Source organism: Cherax quadricarinatus, chromosome 41 (genome assembly GCF_038502225.1).
Source record: "Cherax quadricarinatus isolate ZL_2023a chromosome 41, ASM3850222v1, whole genome shotgun sequence".
NCBI lineage: Eukaryota > Metazoa > Arthropoda > Malacostraca > Decapoda > Parastacidae > Cherax > Cherax quadricarinatus.
In genome coordinates this window covers 25,427,996-25,454,265 of record NC_091332.1, presented here as the reverse complement: position 1 = coordinate 25,454,265, position 26,270 = coordinate 25,427,996, and the positions used below count along the sequence as shown (strand labels likewise).

General features: G+C 41.2%; 1 protein-coding gene across 2 annotated transcripts in view; it reads right to left on the bottom strand.

Moving 5' to 3' along the window:
* LOC128695931 (streptococcal hemagglutinin) overlaps nucleotides 1–26,270 on the bottom strand; it is a 127,794-nt gene that overhangs the window by 55,766 nt on the left and 45,758 nt on the right. For both annotated transcript variants that reach the window (XM_070093101.1, XM_070093102.1), the window contains exon 4: nucleotides 16,495–24,362. In XM_070093101.1, coding sequence (XP_069949202.1) covers nucleotides 16,495–24,362 — 7,868 coding nt within the window. The remainder of the gene's footprint in view (nucleotides 1–16,494; nucleotides 24,363–26,270) is intronic.

Here is a 26,270-nt window from a genome sequence, read left to right as displayed (position 1 = left end):
AATATTGGTTCTGTTTTCGTTGATGGTACAGAACCTGTCCAGTGCCCAGAGCACACACAAAGCCGCCTCCCACACGCATTCTCAGGTAGTGTCGTGTTGTTTCTCAGTGAGTGAACATATCCTGTGAGGTCATATGAAACATTTCATAATAATCCATTGTTTTTGGCACTTGTTTATTGTGTGTGACTGCTAAATAAGCCACCATGGGCTGAAAGAAAGCTTCTAGTGCCAGCCCTTTGGTAAAGAATGTGAGAAACACGATAGAATTCAAAAAAAAGTTTGTAGAAAAATACGAAAGTGGTGGTGGTAGAGGGTGGTAGCGGTTGTGATGGTGGTAGAGGGTGGTAATGGTTGTGAGGGTGGTAGTGATTGTGATGGTGGTAGAGGGTGGTAGTGATGGTGGTAAAGGGTGGTAGTGATGGTGGTAGAGGGTGGTAGTGATGGTGGTAGAGGGTGGTAGTGGTTGTGATGGTGGTAGAGGGTGGTAGTAATGGAGATTTGTGCAATGTGGAGTAGGATGGAAAGATTTGTGGCATTAAAAAAGAAAGAAGGGAAGTGACCCCTGATAAGGACTTGGTACCTAGAGTCCTTATGGAGGAGGATTCCCCTTCCAAAGAATAACCTCTCTTCCCTCTCCCCTCCTCCCTGTATTCCATCCACCAACAACAGCCTTCAATAAAGGTAAGTGTCATGTTCAATGTTCATTCTTTTGTGCATGTAAATCTATCTTTAAGGTAAAAAAAAAATTCTGTTAATACTTCTGGGTGTCTGGAATGGATTAATTGGATTTACATTATTTCTTATGGGGAAAACAGTTTCAGTTTTTTCTGACTTCTGTTTTTGCTGATCTCTCTGGAACGGATTAAACACGAAAACCGAGGGTACACTGGAATCCATTGTTTTTTGTGCTTGTTTATTAAGTGCGACTGCTAAATAAGCCACCATGGGGCCAAAGAAAGTTGCGAGTGCCAGCCCTTTGATAAAGAAGGCGAGAAACATGATACAATTCAAGAAAGAACTCATAGCAAAGTACGAAAGTAGAGTACACGTGGCCAATATCACCAGGATGTATGGGAAGTCCGCATCAGTGATCAGTTCCATCCTAGCAAAGAAAAAAGAAATCAAGGAAGCTAATATTGGGAAAAGGGTAAATGTGCTAACGAAACAGAGATCGCAAACAATCAAAGAGGTTGAGAAGTTGTTGATGTGGATGAACAAAAAACAGTTAGTGGGAGATAGTGTTTTAGTGGAAGAGTTGGTGGACGACCACAGGGAAGAGCTAACCACTGAAGAGCTGCAAGACCTTCAACTGGAACAGCAATAGGCCGCAGATGAGGAAATTGCTTCAGAGGAGGAGGAAAAGAGAGTGGAGAATGTGCCTTCTTCAGTGATTAAGGACGTGTGCACAGTGGAATGGGTTGCAAAGTTTTTTGGAGAAATATCATCCTAACAAAGCTGTTGCAAGCAGTGTCTGCAACACGTTCAATGACAATGCCTTGTCCCATTTTAGGCAAATCTTCAAGACACACCAGAAACAGACCTCTCTGGACAGATTTTTTGGGTGCCAGGGGTCCAGTGACTCTCAAGCTGGTCCTAGTGCCATTAAAAGACAAAGAAAGGAAGTAACCCTGGATAAGGCCTTGATACCTGAAGTCCTCATGGAGGAGGATTCCCCTTCCAAACAATAACCTCTACTCCTCCCTCTCCCCTCCTCGCCATCTTCCATTCACCAACAAGAGTCTTCAATAAAGGTAAAAGTGATGTTAACCCTTAACCCTTTGACTGTTTCGGCCGTATATATACGTCTTACGAGCCAGTGTTTCGGACGTATATATACTCAATAATTCTAGTGGTTTCAAATCAAGCAGGAGAAAGCTGGTAGGCCCACATGTGAGAGAATGGGTCTGTGTGGTCAGTGTGTGCTATATAAAAAAAAAATCCTGCAGCACGCAGTGCATAATGAGAAAAAAAAACTCCGACAGTATTTTTGGATTAAAATGCCAACTTTGAGGTGTATTTTCGTATAGTATTTATGGTTGCATTCTCGTTTTCATGGTCTCATTTGATAGAATGGAAAACATATTACAGAAATAGTGGTGATTTTGATTAGTTTCACTACGAAAATGACGTTGAAATTGAGCTCAGAGTAGCGGAAATGTTTGATTTTTACCAATGTTCAAGAGTAAACAAATCACACCACACGTCCAATACATGTCAACTGGGGAGTCTAATATTCTTTCACTAGTGCACTGATATTATTTATACCATTTTTACAATAATGCAGTACTCTGCAATACAGTAAATCTTTTTTTGTGTGTGAATAATAAATCAAAATAGAAAGCAAGAGTAATATAAGAGAGGCCTGGAGACGTGACTAATGAACAGAGGATATGTTATTTTAGTGCCAAGAATTTCTGCATTGTTTATTCTGGACCCTATTTTGAAATTGGCATCTTTTTTAATTTGCATAAAATTGGCCAAATTGCCAATTTCTGACCACTTTATTGGATAGTTAAAATTGGTAAATGGGCAGTTTCTTGTACTCAGTTGGTAGAAAAAAATGTAGTTCTAAAGAAATTGCTATGAGGTTGGTCAACTGGAACAATGGAATTGGCCGAAAATGGGGCTCAAAGTCGACAAAATCGCTGAGATCGCTAACTTCACGGGAGCATAATTCTGTAAGTTTTCAATCAAATTTCATACTTTTGGTACAAAAAGATTCTCTATTATTTCATAATTTTTTTTTTTTTTTAAATATTTTTCAACACAGAGTGACAGTTTCAGAAATGGGCTTGAGACAGTCAAAGGGTTAAACTGTCCAAACGTATATCTATGTTTGAACCGCTAGCACTCCAAACGTAGATCTCCGTTTTATTTTTCCTACCTCTAAATTTGGCATGACTGGCCCGAGATGCCTGGTCAGTATAGAATGGGCCTTAACACTCGGTGTGCACAGTATTAAAAAAATCTGGGACTACTTAGTACCTTGTGGGAACACCAGTTTAATTGAGTGCTAGCTAGAGCAAACAGCAAGGCAAACACCAGGGATTCACTGATGTCATGTTGTATTAGCACTCCCCTTTTAAGAGGAAAGTGATGGCTGTGGCCAGAAGTGGTCAAGGAAATTTAAAAACCTTGATAACCCATGTGTAACATTTGTGCTACATCCTTCCATTTTTGATACCACTGGCTGTCTCTCTGTCTGTATCTGTCTGTCTATATCTCTGTCTCTCTCTCTCTCACATGTACACATAAGTACAGTTATTATATTTAGTGTAAATTACCTAGGATAACCCAAAAATTTCAGGCAAAGTGCTATACAGTGCTTGTAGATATAAGACATAATAAGCATGACTGGCAACTCAGTGGCAAGTAATACACATTTTCACTTCATCAGGAATCAAACATGACTACTGCATTGTCTGTAATACTTGTTGGTTTACAACCCGCTCTCTAAGACTGAGATACAAGCAGATGGAAAGACACACACACACAGGCAGACAGAAAGACCAAGACATACAGGCAGATAGACCGAGACACACAGGCAGACAGAAAGACATACACACCCAGGCACATAGAAAGACTGAGACACACAGGCAGACAGAAAGACAGATAAGCAGAGCTAGACAGACAGACAGACAGATATATATGTTTGTGTGTAACAATGAAAACAAATAAAGCCAGGGTTCCCTACAGCAGTGTATACTATCATCGTGTCACTCCACTGCTTACCCTGTCAGCAGTTTAGCAACACTCGTCATAAACGCCATGCCTCAAGAAGTTTTATATATACTCCAGCATGTCTAAAACATTGCTAGACCTATAAATACTTTGTATATATTTCTAGACAATAATAAATGACCAAGGCAGGTGAAAATGTACACTTGCCAGTGTGATTGTGACTATCTGAGTGCTATTTCAGTACCTAATACAGTGGGCCCCCGAGTTTCGGCAGCCTCGACTTATGTGAAATTCAACCTTCGGCGAGTTTTATTGGAAAAATTTGGCCTCAAGTTTCATGAAAAGACTCGTGTTTCAGCGACCGTCCGGTACCCGTCTGCCCGCCCCCGCGCACACCAAGCCAGTCTCCCACGCCATTCACGCTCAGTGTGCCATTGTTTACCAACACATGACCATCACCCCACGGGTTCATACAATACATTTCATTGTTTATTGTGCTTGCAACTGCTAAATAAGTCATTATGGACCCAAGGAAAGCTAGTGCAAACCCTTCGGTAAATAAAGTGAGTGACGGGGATGTGGAAGAGTTGGTGGAGGACCACAGGGAAGAGCTAACCACTGACGAACTGCAAGAGTTTCAACTGGAACACCATCAGACCACAGCTGAGGAACTTGCTTCAGAGGAGGAGGAAGAGGGAGTGGATGAGGTGCCTTCTTCAGTGATTAAGGACATGTGTGGAATGTGGAATGAGTTGCAAAGTTTTGTTGAAAAGTATCACCCTAACCAAGCTGAAACAAGCCATATCTGCAACATGTACAATGACAGTGTTGTGTCCCACTTCAGGGAAATCTTAAAGAAACGCCAGAAAAAGACCTCTCTGGACAGATATTGTGTGTGACAGGGGTCCAGTGACTCCCAAGTTGTTCCCAGTGGCATTAAAAGAAGAAGGGAAGTAACCCCAGATAAGGATTTGCTACCTAAAGTCCTAATGGAAGGAGATTCTCCTTCCAAACAATAGTGTACACCTTCCTCCTATCCCCTCCTCCCGTCTTCCATCCATGCAGAAGTCTTCAGTAAAGGCAAGTGTAATGTTATTATTATTTTTTTAAATGTATGTACTTGATTTCTGATTGTTTTCATTATGTAAATCTTCATTTAATTTGAAAAAAAAAAAAAATTATTTGAATATTCTTGGGTGTCTGGAACAGATTAATTTTATTTCCATTATTTCTTACGGGGAAAATGGTTTTGAGTTTCGTGAATTTCGACCATCGGTGGGCTCTCTGGAACAGATTAATCACAAAACTCGGGGGTCCACTGTACTAGTGTCAGAACAAAGATTGGCTATGAAATCACAAGAACTATTATAAATTGTAATTATCAGAACATAAAAATTATATAAATTAAAACAAAAATGAGAAAAAAAGGTACAGTAAGGCCCCACTTTACGGCGTTTCACCTTACGGCGTTCCGCTAATACGGCGATGTCAAATTATGACCAAAATTTGCTATACGGCAAGCAGTCTTTCAAATACGGCGCCCCCACCCGGTTTGTTTACATTTTCCGTGACCACATCTATTATGTCAGGAAACTTTCCAAAATTTCAAGTGTTTTAAAGTTACTGCATATTTTATATGTACTCTGATAATTATACTTATGTGTTCCTGTACCTAAATATACTTACACACTGTGCTGGTGTGCAGGTACACATTAAAACCGCTAAGTCTCTCTACTCATGACGCCAATACTACGTAATAATAATCACTCTTGGGCACACTAAATGCCTTATCTTACATAAATATAGGCATTTTTATTAATCCATCTATGATATTTTCCTCAAAATTATATATGAAACCCATTACATAGCATATAAACATGATACATACACTCAGAATAAAAATTGTGTAGGGAGCATTCACCAAATTCAACTTCAATAACAAAAACATAAAGTGGGACCAAGTAAACCAAGTCCTAACCGATATAAGCTGGGAAGATATACTAAGCAACACAGACCCCAACTTATGCCTAGAACAGATTTACTTGGTGGCACTCGATGTATGCACAAGGCTTATTCCTCTAAGAAAAAGGAGGAGTAGATGTAAAATAGAAAAAGACAGGTGCTCCCTTTACAGGCGATGGAAAAGAATAACAGAGCAGCTAAAAGAGGTCAATATATCTGAAATGCGTAGGGAGACATTGGTCAGAGAAATAGCAAGCATCGAACTTAAGCTAAAGGAATCTTATAGGAGTCAGGAATCGCGGGAAGAACTAAAAGCCATAAATGAAATCGAAAGAAACCCAAAGTATTTCTTCTCCTATGCCAAATCAAAGTCGAGAACAACGTCCAGTATTGGGCCCCTACTTAAAAAAGATGGGTCCTACACAGATGACAGCAAGGAAATGAGTGAGCTACTCAAGTCCCAATATGACTCAGTTTTTAGCAAGCCGCTAACCAGACTGAGAGTCGAAGATCAAAATTAATTTTTTATGAGAGAGCCACAAAATTTGGTTAGCACAAGCCTATCCGATGTTATCCTGACGCCAAATGACTTCGAACAGGCGATAAATGACATGCTCATGCACTCTGCCCCAGGGCCAGACTCATGGAACTCCATGTTCATCAAGAACTGCAAGAAGCACCTATCCCGAGCCTTTTCCATCCTATGGAGAGGGAGCATGGACACGGGGGTCGTCCCACAGTTACTAAAAACAACAGACATAGCCCCACTCCACAAAGGGGGCAGTAAAGCAACAGCAAAGAACTACAGACCGATAGCACTAACATCCCATATCATAAAAATCTTTGAAAGGGTCCTAAGAAGCAAGATCACCACCCATCTAGAAACCCATCAATTACACAACCCAGGGCAACATGGGTTTAGAACAGGTCGCTCCTGTCTGTCTCAACTATTGGATCACTACGACAAGGTCCTAAATGCACAAGAAGATAAAAAGAATGCAGATGTAATATATACAATACAGACTTTGCAAAAGCCTTCGACAAGTGTGACCATGGCGTAATAGTGCACAAAATGCGTGCTAAAGGAATAACAGGAAAAGTCGGTCGATGGATCTATAATTTCCTCACTAACAGAACACAGAGAGTAGTCGTCAACACAGTAAATTCCGAGGCAGCTATGGTGAAAAGCTCTGTTCCACAAGGCACAGTACTTGCTCCCATCTTGTTCCTCATCCTCATATCCGACATAGACAAGGATGTCAGCCACAGCACAGTGTCTTCCTTTGCAGATGACACCCGAATCTGCATGACAGTGTCTTCCATTGCAGACACTGCAAGGCTCCAGGTGGACATCAACCGAATCTTTCAGTGGGCTGCAGAAAACAATATGAAGTTCAACGATGAGAAATTTCAATTACTCAGATATGGTAAACACGAGGAAATTAAATCTTCATCAGAGTACAAAACAAATTCTGGCCACAAAATAGAGCGAAACACCAACGTCAAAGACCTGGGAGTGATCATGTCGGAGGATCTCACCTTCAAGGACCATAACATTGTATCAATCGCATCTGCTAGAAAAATGACAGGATGGATAATGAGAACCTTCAAAATTAGGGAGGCCAAGCCCATGACGACACTCTTCAGGTCACTTGTTCTATCTAGGCTGGAATATTGCTGCACACTAACAGCACCTTTCAAGGCAGGTGAAATTGCTGACCTAGAAAATGTACAGAGAACCTTCACGGCGCGCATAACGGAGATAAAACACCTCAATTACTGGGAGCGCTTGAGGTTCCTAAAACTGTATTCCCTGGAACGCAGGCGGGAGAGATACATGATTATATACACCTGGAAAATCCTAGAGGGACTAGTACCGAACTTGCACACGAAAATCACTCACTACGAAAGCAAAAGACTTGGCAGATGATGCAACATCCCCCCAATGAAAAGCAGGGGTGTCACTAGCACATTAAGAGACCATACAATAAGTGTCAGGGGCCCGAGACTGTTCAACTGACTCCCAGCATACATAAGGGGGATTACCAACAGACCCCTGGCAGTCTTCAAGCTGGCACTGGACAAGCACCTAAAGTCGGTTCCTGACCAGCCGGGCTGTGGCTCGTACGTTGGTTTGCATGCAGCCAGCAGCAACAGCCTGGTTGATCAGGCTCTGATCCACCAGGAGGCCTGGTCACAGACCGGGCCGCGGGGGCGTTGACCCCCGGAACTCTCTCCAGGTAAACTCCAGGTAGGTAGTGTTGGAAGAATTACAATTTCTCTAGTCAAACACTGTGGGGTAACTATAGAAAAATATTCTTTTCATATGCCTTCACTCTATATATGGCAATTCATGACCCTTGTGGGTTTAGTGCTTTTTTAATAATAATAATAATAATTATTATTATTAATAATAATATTATTATTATTGTTAATATTAATAATAATAATATTATTATTATCATCATTATTATTATTATTAATATTATTATCTTCATTCACTCTAAAAAAGGTGTGTTGCTGTTTGTTTATTCTGAACTAACTTGTACAACTTGTACACAATGTAAGAGTATTTGTATTGTGAGGTAATTATTATTAAAATAAAAAAAATATTGAGGTAAATGTTTTACAAACTCTTACAAATGGACGTGAATGAACTAAAAGTAGACATATTAATACGCATTTATTTCGCCTGACCAAGTGATCGTCCACTACTTGTTCAGTTTGTGTTCTTACATTGTCTCAACTCTGTATCTCGTTCTCTCTCACGTTTACTCTTTCGTTAACTAGTTGGCTCTCATTGACAATGGCATCTAAGGTTAGCTGTGATAAAAAGAGAAGTCGTAAGCCTCTTGCTTTAAGTGCCAAGTTAGAGGATGATGGTGTGCCATTCTGATTTTATTCAATAAAGACCCTGCCACTCACCTCTCACACATTAATATTAATATTTTAAGGTAAGTAATAAGTCTACTCTGTGTGTATCTTACCTTTTATTGTGTTTTTAATGCCAATTTCTATTGCTAACTTAATATAAGTTAGTGTAAACTTGTTGTCTGGCATTTATTGCATATTTAATGTGTGCTCTGATAATAATACTTGTGGAGCTGTGTGGTAGCCGGGTGGAGGGACAACATTACGATTTCTCTTTTCAGCCATCAGAGAAAACGTGTATGAATCTGCGTTTGGCCCAGCCACTCCCTCACTCCGCTTTTGTTTACAATTTTCGGCATGAATTATTCATTACTTCTACCTTCGTTTATGATGGCATCTAAAGGCAGTTGTTAGAAATGATTAAATTCAGTGAACAAGGCATGTCGATGTTAATAATATGGCTCTGGGCCACAGTGTAGGTAGCCGGTAGGTGTAGCCCAGGCGGGCTACCTACCGGCTACACCTACCAGCTACCTACACTGACTTCCTACAAATAAATACTACTCACCTCTCTACCTATATTAAGACTACACATATTTTAAGGTAAATAATGAGTGTACTGTATGTGCATTTTATCTCTCTGGGATGTTTTAAATATCGTATATTAAGTATGAGACGGGGAGCCAGGGCTACCTACACCTGGGCTACCTGCACCTGACTTCCTACAAATAAGTACTACTCACCTCTCTCCCTGCATTAAGATTACAAATACTTTAAGATAAGTAATGAATTTACTGTGACTATTTTACTTTGTGTGTTTTTAATGCCTAGTTCTATTACTAACTTAATATAATTTAGTGTAAACTTGTTGTCTGGCATTTATATGCATTTATAAATGGAAAAAATGGAGTTCTGCCTTCCGGCGATGTCTGCTTTCCGGCGACAGCCTGGAACCTAACCCGCTGTATAAGTGGGGCCCTACTGTATATCAGCAACACTTCTACAAGCTGCAGGACTCGATGTTGCCATCAGGTGAGCATCCAGCGACAACTTTGCAGTCTTATATCTTGGTAAGTACTGGTCCTAAAAATTTTTTTTTGTCTTATAACACAGAAAATTGCCCTTTAATAAAAAAAAGAGATTTTTTTTTTTTTTTTTCAAAATATTCGGAGCACTGCATGAGTGAACGTAGATCTACATTTGGATAGTTTAAGGGTTAAATGTTCATTTATCCATTTCATTAGTCATTTACATTTATTTCTCATTGTTTTCTGTATGTAAAACTGTAGTTATTCTCTATAAAATGAATTTTTTTTTTTAGTATTTTGGGTGTCTGGAACAGATTAATTGGATTTACATTATTTCTTATGGGAAATATTGCTTCAGTTTTTATACAATTTGGTTTTCGTCAGCCTTTCTGGAACGAATAAATCACAAAAACTGAGGTTCCACTGAACAGTGGAACCTCTGCTTGCGAGTTTAATCCGTTCCATGACCTTGCTCGCAACTGGATTTGCTCGTTTGCAGAGTCAATTTTCTTCATTTAAATTAATTGAAATGCAATTAATCCATTCCAGTGGAATTCTGTACTTCAATAATTTCGCTAATATCAACTCTACGGCTTATTTATCTATCTCACTTCATCTAATATGACATAATAAACAATATAAATTACATAGAAACCTGATATATACTCTAAAATGAATAAAATATGTCATTCATGTAGTGGTATGGCCGGTGTTGGCAGTGGACGAGAGTTTGTCTGGAGACCGGGCAAAACACTTCATGAATAATTTCGCTAATATCATCTATATGGCTTATTAATCTATCACAATTCATCTAATATGACATAACAAACAATATAAATAACATAGAAACATGATATATACTCTAGAATGAATAAAATATGTCATTATGTAGCAGGTGGAGGCAGCCACAACCACTCCCTCTTTATTGTGGTAAACACTGCCATCTAGTGATGGCCTTTTGAAGCCATCTATTATAATTATTATATGTAGTACATTACAATTATATATGTATTATTATTATTATACATATTATTATTATTATTATTATTGTATTACAGTGGACCCTCAGCTAATGATGGCATCAGCTAATGTTAAATCCAGCTAACGATACATTTTAACGCAAAATTTTTGCCTCAGCTAGCGCTAAAAAACTCACCCAACGCGATTCGTTCGAGACGCGTCCACGTGTGACCTGAGCGCGCCACAGTTGTCCCGTGGGTGCCAGTGTTTACAAGCCAGCCAGTGCGGTCGCATCCACGCATACAATCGGAACATTTCATATTATCACAGCGTGACTTATTGTACCTGCACAATAAGTCACCATGGGCCCCAAGAAAGCTTCTAGTGTCAACCCTGCAGGAAAAAGGGTGAGAATTACTATGGATATGAAGAAAGAGATTAAGGAAATGTGTGCAAAGTGGCTTGAAGTGCAAACCTTTATGGATGAAAATCACCCTCACACAGCTATTGCAAGCCATGCTGGTGACTATTACAATGACAGTGTTATGAACCACTTTAGACAAATCATAAAGGAACGGGAAGTACAGGCCTCTATGGACAGATATGTTGTGCAACAGAGGTCCAGTGACACTCAAGCTGGTCCTAGTGGCATTAAAAGAAGAAGGCAAGTAACTCCGGAAAAGAACTTGATACCTAAAGTCCTAATGGAAGGGGATTCCCCTTCTAAACATTAACAACTTCCACACTCTCCCCTCCTCCCATCCCATCAATCATCACCAGATCTTCAATAAAGTTAAGTGTCAGTTTGTGTGTATTAAAATTAATATTTCATGTGGTAAAAAAATTTTTTTTTCATACTTTGGGGTGTCCTTGCACGGATTAATTTGATTTCCATTATTTCTTATAGGGAAAATTAATTCAGCTAACGATGAGCTTTCAGGAACGGATTGATATCGTTAGCTGAGGGTCCACTGTATATTATTATACTACAGTGGACCCCCGGTTAACGATATTTTTTCACTCCAGAAGTATGTTCAGGTGCCAGTACTGACCGAATTTGTTCCAATAAGGAATATTGTGAAGTAGATTAGTCCATTTCAGACCCACAAACATACACGTACAAACGCACTTACATAAATACACTTACATAATTGGTCGTATTCGTAGGTAATCGTTATGCGGGGGTCCACTGTATTATTATTATCATTATACATTTTTTTTTTTTTTTTTTTTTTTTTTTTCAACAAGTCGGTCGTCTCCCACCGAAGCAGGGTGGCCCAAAAAAGAAAGAAAATCCCCAAAAAGAAAATACTTTCATCATCATTCAACACTTTCACCACACTCACACATTATCACTGCTTTTGCAGAGGTGCTCAGAATACAACAGTTTAGAAGCATATACGTATAAAGATAGTAGGTTGGTAGACAGCAACCACCCAGGGAGGTACTACCGTCCTGCCAAGTGAGTGTAAAATGAAAGCCTGTAATTGTTTTACATCATGGTAGGATTGCTAGTGTCTTTTGTCTGTCTCATAAATATGCAAGATTACAGGTACGTCTTGATACTTCTACTTGCACTTAGGTCACACTACACATACATGTACACGTTTATTTATACACACTCATCTGAGTTTTCTTTGATTTTTATCTTAATAGTTCTTGGTCCTATTACTTTTCCTTTTATATCCATGGGGAAGTGGAATAAGAATCTTTCCTCCGTAAGCCATGCGTGTTGTAAAAGTCAACTAAAATCCCGGGAACAATGGGCTAGTAACCCCTTTTCCTGTAAAGATTACTAAAAAGAATAAGAAGAAGAAAATTGTCAAAGTGGGAAGTCTGAATGTGCGTCGATGTTGTGCAAATGATAAGAAAGAGATGATTGTGGATGTTATGAATGAGAAGAAGCTGGATGTCCTGGCTTTAAGTGAAACAAAGCTGAAGGGGGTGGGAGAGTTTCAATGGAGAGGAATAAATGGGATTAGGTCAGGGGTTTCAAATAGAGTTAGAGCTAAAGAAGGATAAGCTATGGCAGGAAAAGAGGGACTACAAATGCATAAATTCAAGGATTATGTGGAGTAAAATAAAGATTGGATGTGAAAAGTGGGTTATAGTAAGGGTGTATGCACCTGGAGAAGACAGAAGTGTAGAGGAGAGAGAGAGATTCTGGGAAATGTTGAGTGAATGCGTGGGGAGTTTTGAACCAAGTGTGAGAGTAATGGTGGTTGGGGATTTCAATGCTAAAGTGGGTAAAAATGTTATGGAGGGAGTAGTAGGTAAATTTGGGGTGCCAGGGGTAAATGTAAATGGGGAGCCTTTAATTGAGCTATGTGTAGAAAGAAATTTGGTAATAAGTAATACATATTTTATGAAAAAGAGGATAAATAAATATCATTATACATATTATTATTATTATGTAAATAATTTGTAATTTTTATTCACACAAAAAATATAAGATTTACTGTTATTCCTTATTGCAATAACTGTATAAATAATGTCAACCCATTCACGACTGCATATTGGAATGGACAGTGATGTCATTTGTTTACTCTGAAACATAGCCAAGCAATGGACCATTTCTCCTACGTTGAGCTCAATTTCAAGGTACTTTTCATCGTGAAAGCAATCAAAATCATATCTATTTCTGTAATATATATTCCATTCTATCAAATGAGACCAAAAAAAACGAGAATACAACCATACAACCATTGGGCCCCTACTTAAACAAGATGGGTCCTAAACAGATGACAGCAAGGAAATGAGTGAGCTACTCAAGTCCCAATATGACTCGGTTTTTAGCAAGCCGCTAACCAGACTGAGAGTCGAAGATCAAAATGAATTTTTTATGAGAGAGCCACAAAATTTGATTAACACAAGCCTATCCGATGTTATCCTGATGCCAAATGACTTCGAACAGGCGATAAATGACATGCCCATGCACTCTGCCCCAGGGCCAGACTCATGGAACTCTGTGTTCATCAAGAACTGCAAGAAGCCCCTATCACGAGCCTTTTCCATCCTATGGAGAGGGAGCATGGACACGGGGGTCGTCCCACAGTTACTAAAAACAACAGACATAGTCCCACTCCACAAAGGGGGCAGTAAAGCAACAGCAAAGAACTACAGATCAATAGCACTAACATCCCATATCATAAAAATCTTTGAAAGGGTCCTAAGAAGCAAGATCACCACCCATCTAGAAACCCATCAGTTACACAACCCAGGGCAACATGGGTTTAGAACAGGTCGCTCCTGTCTGTCTCAACTATTGGATCACTACGACAAGGTCCTAAATGCACTAGAAGACAAAAAGAATGCAGATGTAATATATACAGACTTTGCAAAAGCCTTCGACAAGTGTGACCATGGCATAATAGCGCACAAAATGCGTGCTAAAGGAATAACAGGAAAAGTCGGTCGATGGATCTATAATTTCCTCACTAACAGAACACAGAGAGTAGTTGTCAACAGAGTAAAGTCCGAGGCAGCTACGGTGAAAAGCTCTGTTCCACAAGGCACAGTACTCGCTCCCATCTTGTTCCTCATCCTCATATCCGACATAGACAAGGATGTCAGCCACAGCACCGTGTCTTCCTTTGCAGATGACACCCGAATCTGCATGACAGTGTCTTCCATTGCAGACACTGCAAAGCTCCAGGCGGACATCAACCAAATCTTTCAGTGGGCTGCAGAAAACAATATGAAGTTCAACGATGAGAAATTTCAATTACTCAGATATGGTAAACATGAGGAAATTAAATCTTCATCAGAGTACAAAACAAATTCTGGCCACAAAATAGAGCGAAACACCAACGTCAAAGACCTGGGAGTGATCATGTCGGAGGATCTCACCTTCAAGGACCATAACATTGTATCAATCGCATCTGCTAGAAAAATGACAGGATGGATAATGAGAACCTTCAAAACTAGGGAGGCCAAGCCCATGATGACACTCTTCAGGTCACTTGTTCTATCTAGGCTGGAATATTGCTGCACACTAACAGCACCTTTCAAGGCAGGTGAAATTGCCGACCTAGAAAATGTACAGAGAACTTTCACGGCGCGCATAACGGAGATAAAACACCTCAATTATTGGGAGCGCTTGAGGTTCCTAAACCTGTATTCCCTGGAACGCAGGAGGGAGAGATACATGATTATATACACCTGGAAAATCCTAGAGGGACTAGTACCGAACTTGCACACGAAAATCACTCACTACGAAAGCAAAAGACTTGGCAGACGATGCACCATCCCCCCAATGAAAAGCAGGGGTGTCACTAGCACGTTAAGAGACCATACAATAAGTGTCAGGGGCCCGAGACTGTTCAACTGCCTCCCAGCACACATAAGGGAGATTACCAACAGACCCCTGGCAGTCTTCAAGCTGGCACTGGACAAGCACCTAAAGTCAGTTCCTGATCAGCCGGGCTGTGGCTCATACGTTGGTTTGCGTGCAGCCAGCAGCAACAGCCTGGTTGATCAGGCTCTGATCCACCAGGAGGCCTGGTCACAGACCGGGCCGCGGGGGCGTTGACCCCCGGAACTCTCTCCAGGTAAACTCCAGGTAAATAAAAACCATTCAAAATTACTGCTAAGGGGTGGCTAATTGCTGAGAAGTGAACTCCATTATTCATGCTTAGATTTCCTTCATTTTTGGTGTACGTTAACAAGCATCTTTCCATCATACATTGTCCAAGTTTCAATAAGATAGTCCAACAAACAAATGAGATACAATTCCTGAGATCAAGATCAAGAGCCCCTCACCAGTGTCAAGGAACCTGCCTTGAGATCTGCTCACTTATGGAAATTTTGCTCGTGTATGGAAGCAAAAAATTGACCCATCAACTGCTCGTATTTGGAAAAACTCGCACGTGAACACGCTCGCAAGTAGAGGTTCCACTGTATTAGAAAGAACAATAAAAGAAACACATAAAAATACGGAAAAAATCTGAAAATTGACGACATGAGAGCATGCATGTTACAGGTGGCAGCATCACCATATATGTTATAAATGACTAATTGCAATTACAAAGAAATAAAATCTTTATCTTTATCTTTTATCTTTAAACCAGAGTGTTGCCAAAGTGTTAAGCTACTTTTCTATATGATTACCTCAATTTTCGTATTTTTTTTTTTTTTTTTTTTTTTTTTTGCTTCGCGTGCTATGCGCATTAGTCGCTCCTAAGTTGCTGTTTTACACCACAGTTGCAGTTTTTTTCTTGCTATGTACTGCATGCTGCAGGATATTTTTTATATAGTGCACACTTACCACACAGACCTATTCTCTCATATGTAAGCCCAAATTTACCGGTCACAGCTTATCTGAGCAAGCTGAGCTCATGGCAACTGACAGTGGCTTCAAAGCCACCTTATCTTTTATAGACAATGTACGTTGTATGTGCTTTACACAACAAAAAGCATTTCTTTTATTCACTGGAAACATGGCTAGGGCTAAAATTAAGCAGGTTATAACAATAAATGGAGAATAATAAATTGGAATGACTTATGCAGCAAGTAATGCCACCAAATAGTAGCAACAAGTTGGTGTGGCAACCCCAGAAATTTGAAATTATGCTAGCCAAAATTAGTGCTGGATTACTGATGGCCAACCTGTAGTAGTAGTAAAATAATTATTATTATTATTATTAGTAGTAGTAGTAGTAGTGTAAAGTAATGTTACGGTGTCCGACAGATTGTAATAATGTTAGTAGGATTACCGACAATATGTAAAGTATTGTCGGTAATCCTACTAACATTATTATTATTATTAGTAGTAGTAGTAGTAGTAGTACACAGGAAATCACTACTCTTGTCTTGTCTTGATAGTGCAAAATATTAAATGATCTTTTAGTTTAACAGTCAAATAATAATATAATATGAACCTCCCAAGACAGCAAATGCAATGCATTAAGTATAATGCAGATGAATTTCTAATGCTATTATTATTCAGCAATAATAAAATAGTACCCTATCTTATAAAAATTATATCTCTCACCTTCCCATCTATTTCCGGAATTATACTTGTTAAGTTGAAGTTTGATAATGAGGAGGACAAATGTGGTGCTACAGGTGGCGCCATATTGACCTGCTGGCGATCCATCATACGAAGAGGGCTGAAAGGCACATGCCCGGGTGCTCCAGGTGGTAGTACTACTGATGATGCTGCCCGTGTTCCTGAAGTACCAGCGACTCCTGCTCCTAACTGACTAGTGCCACCAGCTCCAGTACCACTGCTGCTGCCAGGATACTGAGCAGTGTTTATGGGCATGAGGTTGTCAGCACCCAAAAGGAAGTTGCCCTGATGACGAGAGGTAGTTCCAGGAAAGAGATTTGAATGAACCAAGGTGGGGTCATCACAGGGTGGTGTGAATGAGTGGAGAGAGATGTGAGAGAGCGCTCCGCCTTCTAACAGATTAGACGATCCCCCCATCCCTCCACCTACCATGTTGCTCTCTCCATAACGTGGTCGTTTGCTACTGACTCCACCACTGCTTCCAATTCCATGATTATTAGAGCTGCTAATGCTTCCTCCAATACTAGTACCTGTAGCAATGTTTCCACTGCTGCGGTTAGAATTTGACCTGGAGTATGCTACAGATGATGAGACAGAAGATGAGGGAACAAGCTGCATGTCAGCATGAGAAGCTCGCACAGCCATGGCTCCACTTGCTGCTCCCATGAGTCCTCCTCCGCTGCACACATCCTGTGGATCCAGCGGTAAAGAAAATGTTGGATTTGGAGGGAAATTACTTTGGTCAGCTGGAAACTCATGAAAACGAGGGTATGGTCCTGTTGGATGGGGAGGTGCCATGATCTCCCCAGACAGCATTGATGAAGAAGAGGATGGTAAGTTTTGATAAGGGTACCCAGTGGGCATGTAGGCCATGTTACCACCATATGCTAATGACCCTGATGACTGTGTGTGTAGTTGAAAATTATAATCAGGATTGCATCCACTCTGACCGCTTCTGTCATGCCCTGTATATCCAAATGATGCATTTGGTACAAAATTCTTCATCTGCTGTGGTGAATAATTACTCTGGTACATTTGATTAGGAGTCATTATGGGATAGTTTTGATTTGTAGGTGGACGATGTGTAGCTCGGCCATAGTTTTGTGTACTGAGCAGTGCTTCTGTTGAGTAGTTGTGTCCTTGTTTGTGGGCTGATGAAGACTTATTACCCCACATTACTGCTGGCACTGACCCACTGTTACCCTGTTGGGAGCCTCTAGCTGGACTTCTCCGCCGAGACTGAGAATCAGCCTGGGAACTATTTTTGCCATTTCCATTTCCACGAGACTTACTCTCTGACTTCCTGCTTCCTGATTTACTTCGTGGAGAGTCCTTAGTTTTATCTTCAGGCTGAGGTGCTGAGCTGTCTTTCTGCTGTCCATTGACAGATCCTTTGCGTGGTTCACTAGAATGGCTCACCAAATGACTGACAGAAAAGCATCGAACATGTTCAGAAGCTGGCTCCGGGCGCATTGGTGTATGATCATCAGTGGCTTCTATGAAAGTTCCTGCCATTGGCATGGGTGGGTTGTGAGGAAGGCGGGGATCAGGCATCATCGTAGGGTCAGAGGGTAATAACTCTGCATGCTGGTACTGATGCTGCTTCCCATACCCATAGCACTGATGACGTCCATCAGACCTTGGCGAGTGGGGCATTTTGCGGCAGTAAGTGTTGTAGTCATAAGTGGGTGGCTGCATATAGCTAGGAGCAGACACCATTGGAGGATGATATGGCATTGAAACCATCCCAGGCTGCTGGGAGGCTTGCATAACCCCTGATAGTTGACCTGCAGTACTTTTGTCTCCTAAAACATCAGCAACTTCACCTACAATTGATGTACCTAAGCCTGGCACAATATTGGTATTATGAGAGAGAAGTGAATGCCCAGCTGCTTGCTGATGTTGGACAACAGAATTCTGCTGCTGTCGCTGTTGCTGAGCCAATTGTGTCTGTGACTGTTGGTGCTTCTGAAGTGCAGTTTGATTCATGTGAGTTTGGCTATGAGATGCTGTGGCATGCTGTTGCGTTCTGTGATGTCCTGGATGTTGATGCTGTTGATGCTGTTGTTGCTGCTGCTGTTGCTGCTGTTGTTGTTGTTGCTGTTGTTGCTGCTGCTGCTGCTGTTGTTGCTGTTGTTGTTGTTGTTGTTGCTGCTGTTGTTGATGTTGTTGCTGCTGCTGTTGTTGCTGCTGCTGTTTCTGTTGTTGTTGGTGTTGCTGTTGTTGCTGCTGCTGTTTTTGTTGTTGTTGTTGTTGTTGTTGTTGTTGTTGTTGTTGTTGTTGAGTATTACTTGAAGGTTGTTGTGGTCCTTGTTTATGACTAGTTTGATATTTAACAATAGACTGTGGATGCTGAGAATGAGTCTGAGGAGTTATTGTTTGTGAATTAGCTGGTGATCTCTGTGATCCAACAGTCTCTTGTGTTTGATGGTGCTGTTGATGGTTATGCTGTTGTTGCTGATGCTGCTGCTGTGAGTGCTGCTGAAGAGATGAAATAGGTTTTGAATGCGCTCCCAGTGGAATTTGTTGACTTAACGTGTCACGCTCATGTCTGGGGCTCGTAACAACCTGGTCGTGCTTTATTGAAGGATACTGGATTGTGTTAGTGCTTGCTTGAGTATTCTGCTGATGTGTGTTTGTTACTGATAACTGCTGCCCAAATACAAGGTGTGATGATTGAGAGGAAATGACTGCAGCTGAGTGCGATGAAGTTTCTGGTGCCTGCAGTGATGACAGCTGCTTAGGTTGCTGTACAGTGAGGGGGTTGTCTGCCTCATGGGGAGAATTTAGTGCACTGGGCTGCTGCTTCTCTGAGGAGGGTTGTAACTGTTCACCATCTACTGAAACACTAATATTTCCAACTTTCTTGAGATGGATAACATTTTCGTCCCTTGTTTTATGGGTAGATTGTTCTGCTTCTTTCTGTGAGCAATTCTGAATCTCTTGAAAGTGAGTGTCAGATGTAGTCCTTTTCTTATCACTTTCAGATATGTGCTGTATAGTGTGTGTGCTGTAATCACTGGCCAGTGGTTTCTCTTTATTTCCTTCTTGATCTTTCTGAAGTTCTTCTTTCATCACAGTTTCCCCTTTTGAATTCTGAACCAGTTGCTCCACAGTATCTCTGTTCAAGTGCAACATTGTTTGAGTATTTGCTGCATCCACCAGAGAAACTGATGAAGGACTTCTAGAAACAGAGTTAGAATGTTCATTAACTTTAGAGACTGCAGTTGGTATTTTATTCTGAGCCTCCTGCATCTTGTCTTGAACCTCCTTGTCTTGCACCTGTGTAGTGAATGTTGTTTGTTCCTGAGGAATAATTGAAGGAAGTGACCCCACAGATGAATCTATAGCAGTGTGAGAAATAGAATCTGGAGTATGATCCACTGTAAAAAGTTTACTAAGAGACTTAGGGTGTGCCTCTGTAAATTTGACTCCCAGTGTCTTTTTATCTCCCTCACCAGTGAGTGGTAGTGAAGATGATGACAAGGAACCCTGACCAATAGATGTTCCTGGGACACAACCCTCAGGTTCACATTTTTCCGAAACAAGTCCAGCTGCATCACTTTTTATATGGGATATGCTTGATGCCTCAGGCTGGTGTGTAGGCAACGAGGGATTACTGAGTGAATCCAGGGTTACGGCTATAATCTGTGTAGCACTGTGTGAAACAGAATTTTCATTACTTGTTGGGATGATAGACTCACTGGTTTTCTTTTTGTTAATGACTGGTTTAACACTATTTTCCTCTTCCATTCCCAGAACAGACTTTATCTGTGGCAATGCAGGCATTAAGGAACTAGCCAATGATGATACCACAGGAAGTGTACAAGCAGATACTATATCTAAAGATGATGAAGACACCTCAGGAAAGTGAGAGAGAGCAGCACTATAAGAGGAACCTAGAGAGCTGGATTTTCCAGAATCATGCACTTTGTTTCCCAGTGCTGGAAACATGGCTGAAGCATGGGGGAAATTATCAAGACCATAGGGATCTGGGCATAAGGATGGCATACTTGGGAGAGTTTGTGGTGCTGCTGAAGTAGTGTATGTAGACGATGAGCACGACAAGAGAGATGAAGCTGTTGAAGTACCTCCAGGGAGAAGACTTAAGGCATCTTGTGCTGTATTAGACAAAGGGCTTGGAGTGTAAGTATTAGTTGATGATAATGACTGCAAAAATGATGCTGAAAAGATTGAAGATGTTGAAAGAGGCAAAGTTGAAGGGGAAGAGAAGACTGGTGCACAACAGGTTGTCACAGGTGGGACAGTAGTTGAACAAGGTGACAGCCAAGAGGTTGTGGTTGAAGGTGCTGTTAATGAAAAAGAAAATGTAGCTGGAGAGACCATTTGATAAGATGATGATAGTGACATTGAGACAGAAGATGGCAGTGTGTGAGAGGCAGAGGGCAAAGACAGTGGGACAGATGATGAGAGTGAGATAGATCCAGATGATAATGATACTGGCACAGATGATGCATGAGTAAGTGAAAGAGGGGAGGACAAAGAGACGGGACCAGATGAAGACAATGGGGATGATACATGTGTAAGCGAGATTGAAGAAGAATGTGACAGTGCAGTAGATGAGAATGATAATGGAATAGAAGATGAGAGTGAGACAGGAGCAGGAGGGGAAGATGAGAGTGATAGTGGAAGAGGTGCTAATGTATTGGGGAGAGAGGAAGAAAGTGATGCTGGAACACTTGATGATGACAGCGATAATGGAGCAGAGGTTGGCAATGCAATAGGATCAGAAGAAGAATGTGTAACAGGGTCAGATGAAGAATGTGGAACAGGGTCAGCTGAAGAATGTGCAACAGGGTCAGTTGAAGAATTTGCAACAGGATCAGCTGAAGAATGTGCAACAAGATCAGGAGAAGAATGTGCAACAAGGTCAGAGGAAGAATGTGCAACAGGGTCAGAGGAAGAATGTGCAACATGATCAGAAGAAGAATGTGCAACAGAGAGAGCTGATGCTAGTGACATGGGTTCTGAGGACTGTGAGGCAGCAGCCACAGAGGACAATGATGTAGGAACAGAAGGTGACGCTAGCACCGGGGCAGACAACAAGAGTGAGGCCGAAACAGATGATGAAGGGAGTGAGATAGAATGAGATGACAATGAGGTTGAGAGTGAGGTTGATAAAGAGATGGGAATAGAAGGAGATGGTATAGAGATGGGGACAGTACCTGCAGTAGTGAACATACTAGGCATACTCATGTGTGGCATAGTATTGCTGATAGCCATTGGTTTAGATGTATTAGAAGAGTCTGCAGTGGTCAGAGATATGGAAGCTGATGAGAGAATTCCTGATGAATAATGATCAGCTGACAGAGATGGAAGATGTGGAACAGGCAATGGTGGAAGAGCTAATGGATGAGTGTGCGCACTAGACGATAATACTGAAGCAGACCTATGAAAAATGGAAGGAGGTGGGAGAGCTGAGGGGAGTGGCAGCTGGCATATGCTAGGTGCCGAAGATGCTTTTGGCAAATTTTCTCGTGAGAGCAGTGGTGTTGTTGCTGAAGAGTATATTATAGTGGGAAGTATTAGTGGAGTTGAAACTCTAGTGAGGGAGCCAGTTACAACTGATGATGTTATGGAAGTGTGTGCTTCTGAGAAACCATCAGGAAGTTCACCAGCAAAATTATTATTTGATGTAGGTATAGAATGAGCTGAAATGTTTTCAAGAGGTGACTCTACATCCTGTGCCGGACGAGAGGAGAGACAGAGAGCTGTAATACTATAAGAGCTACTACTAAGGGAATTATCTGTGGAGACCCGGGAGCTGACTGCACAACCCAAATGAGTAAGTTCTTCAGGAGCTGCAGATTCTTCAGGTGTTTGTAAGGAAGCAACTTTATCTTCAGTGGAAGTGCTTTCATTAGTTGTCACCTGAGTGACTTCATCATCTCCTGTGTGAACATCAGTTACATGGTCCTCTACATCATCATGCTCTTGAGATTCTGCTTCTTTAATTGGCTTCACAAAATTTTCTGAAGTTGCTCCAGGTGAAGATGGTGGAGAGAAATCACAGGACCTTGGGTCACTCTCAATTGATCGCAACATTTCTACAAGCCTATCATCTGCAGGACTGCTACTTTCCATAGCATCTCCACGGATGTTTTCTGCAATATCGCATGGCATGTCAACTCGAATATCCATGATATTTCCCAATGGATCTTCCTCATCACAGTCCATTATCCCTGCTGAGTGTACCAAACCAGTTAGAGAAGATGTGGATATTTCTTGAAGGTCTTGACCTTGTTCATTAGAAATTTCTACCTGGTTGACTGTCACAGATTTCTGAGTTTGATCCAAGGGCTGTAAGTTATTCAAAGGATTTACTTTTGACTCTGTTGATAAAGTTGAGTCACAGTCAGTTCTACTACGCTTTGTTGGTTTACTGTCACATTTTTCTAAAGGAGCAAAACGTTTTGATTTTGCTGGTATTCTAGAACTGACCTGAATGCCTTCCTTTCTAGAAGGAGAAGCCTGAATCTTAGAGGTGGAATTCATAACTGTTGATGACCCACCAAGAGATGAAATCTGAGACTGACTGGTGGAAATAAGTTTACATGCACAAGGTTTAGGTGCTATTGGTTTGAGCCTCGGTGGCTGGGGAACTGGAGCAATAATGGGCTGAGATGGGAGAAGAAGTAATGGGGAAGAATTCATCATCTTCATAATCTTCCCTCCGTGAAGGATTGGTGGAGGAACTCCGGTAGACATGATGGGCACTCCTGAGAGAGATGGAGTAACGTAGGTGAGCTGGGAATTATCAGCAATAGGCGGCACCAGCTGAATTGTACCTGGCCCAGGGTTACCACACTGTAAGAGAACAACCTTTTGGCCTTTATTACTGGTGCTTACCTTGTCTCCTCCTTGCACTTGGAATGTTACCATTTGTGGTGGACTGCTGTAAGTGGTAGATACTTGAGTGGGAAACTGGGACATTGCAGATGCAGGATGGTTCTGGGTGTCTTGCTGCACTGTGACTTGTTGCACATCTTGAACAACTAAACATGCTTCAGAAGTTGGCAACAAAAGGTCTTTGCTTGCATTTGATATTTTTGAAGAGTGTTCTGCATCTATCTTTGCATTCCTCGTTAATGAGAGAGGCTTATCAGAAGTGTTATTTGTGGCATCTTCCTCATTTTCTATAATATTAACAGTAACTGTGCCATTATTAACAACTCCCTCCACTATTATTTTTTCTTTTGAGTTGTAATTCCTCTGTGCATCAAGTTCACTTGCACAACCTTGAGGTAAAACAGAAATCTGCTCTCTGACATAATTAAGGGGTGAAGTTAAATCCTTTTGAGTTACACAGCTGTGAGGTAACAGTCTAACTGGATCAATGCTGCTCACTCCAGCCTGTGTAGCATCAGTAGTCTTTGGTAAAAGAGTAACTGGACTGCCTTTGCTGCTGATCCTAGCCACTGCAATACAATTGTTATTCTCCTGTCCAGTTGAAGCTATGAGAGTCTGGGAAGCATTATATACATCTCTTGAAGTATTCTTTATATCAGATGAAATGGTTTCTTTTTCCCTCTGACTATTGTCATTTAAACTACTATGAGCACTATTTTCCAAACTATTTTGAGCCATGGAATCATTGTTATCATGTCCATTAGCAAAAGGAACTCTGGCATGGTTATCCGATATAAACTTTTCAATGGGTAGAGGAGCATTTCTATGATTATTGTCTTCATTAGGACTTTCATGTGAGTCATCCTCTACTGGTGGATCAGGAGTGTCTGAAGCAGAGTTGTCTACCATCACAGGAACATGCTGACCATATGTTAGCTTCCTCACAGATGTATTTCTGCAGTTGTTCTGAACACATGTTCCTGTTAAAAGGGGGAAAAAAAAAAGACATTGTAATCATACTGAAAAAATGCATAAAAACACAAACACAGAAGTTTCCTATATGTAAAAAAAATAAATATTTATATTGGATAGTCAAATGCAATAATGTAATAATTACCCACAACTGACACAAAAAGAGCCACATGGATGAATAAAAATTGAAGAAAGAAGAGTGCTACATATTTCACTAAAACATATTTTTTTTTTTTTAACAAGTCGGCCGTCTCCCACCGAGGCAGAGTGACCCAAAAAAGAAAGAAAATCCCCCAAAAGAAAATACTTTCATCATCATTCAACACTTTCACCACACTCACACATAATCACTGTTTTTGCAGAGGTGCTCAGAACACAACACTTTAGAAGCATATACGTATAAAGATACACAACATATCCCTCCAAACTGCTAATATCCCGAACCCCTCCTTTAGAGTGCAGGCACTGTACTTCCCATTTCCAGGACTCAAGTCTGGCTATATAAAAATAACCGGTTTCCCTGAATCCCTTCACTAAATATTACCCTGCTCACACTCCAACAGATCGTCAGGTCCCAAATACCATTCATCTCCATTCACTCCTATCGAACATGCTCATGCACGCCTGCTGGAAGTCCAAGCTCCTCGCCCAAAAAGCTCCCTTTCCCCTTCCTTCCAACTTTTTCGAGGACAACCCCTACCCTGCCTTCCTTCCCCTACAGATTTATATGCTCTCCATGTCATTCTACTTTGAGCCATTCTCTCTAAATGACTAAACCACCTCAAGAACCCCTCTTCAGCCCTCTGACTAATACTTTTATTAACTCCACACCTTCTCCTAATTTCCACACTCCGAATTTTCTGCATAGTATTTACACCACACATTGCCCTTAGACATGACATCTCCACTGCCTCCTCGCTGCTGCATTCACACCCAATAAATGACATGCCCATGCACTCTGCCCCAGGGCCAGACTCATGGAACTCCGTGTTCATCAAGAACTGCAAGAAGCCCCTATCACGAGCCTTTTCCATCCTATGGAGAGGGAGCATGGACACGGGGGTCGTCCCACAGTTACTAAAAACAACAGACATAGCCCCACTCCACAAAGGGGGCAGTAAAGCAACAGCAAAGAACTACAGACCAATAGCACTAACATCCCATATCATAAAAATCTTTGAAAGGGTCCTAAGAAGCAAGATCACCACCCATCTAGAAACCCATCAGTTACACAACCCAGGGCAACATGGGTTTAGAACAGGTCGCTCCTGTCTGTCTCAACTATTGGATCACTACGACAAGGTCCTAAATCCACTAGAAGACAAAAAGAATGCAGATGTAATATATACAGACTTTGCAAAAGCCTTCGACAAGTGTGACCATGGCGTAATAGCTCACAAAATGTGTGCTAAAGGAATAACAGGAAAAGTCGGTTGATGGATCTATAATTTCCTCACTAACAGAACACAGAGAGTAGTCGTCAACAGAGTAAAGTCCGAGGCAGCTACGGAGAAAAGCTCTGTTCCACAAGGCACAGTACTTGCTCCCATCTTGTTCCTTATCCTCATATCCGACACAGACAAGGATGTCAGCCACAGCACCGTGTCTTCCTTTGCAGATGACACCCAAATCTGCATGACAGTGTCTTCCATTGCAGACACTGCAAGGCTCCAGGCGGACATCAACCAAATCTTTCAGTGGGCTGCAGAAAACAATATGAAGTTCAACGATGAGAAATTTCAATTACTCAGATATGGTAAACACGAGGAAATTAAATCTTCATCAGAGTACAAAACAAATTCTGGCCACAAAATAGAGCGAAACACCAACGTCAAAGACCTGGGAGTGATCATGTCGGAGGATCTCACCTTCAAGGACCATAACATTGTATCAATCGCATCTGCTAGAAAAATGAC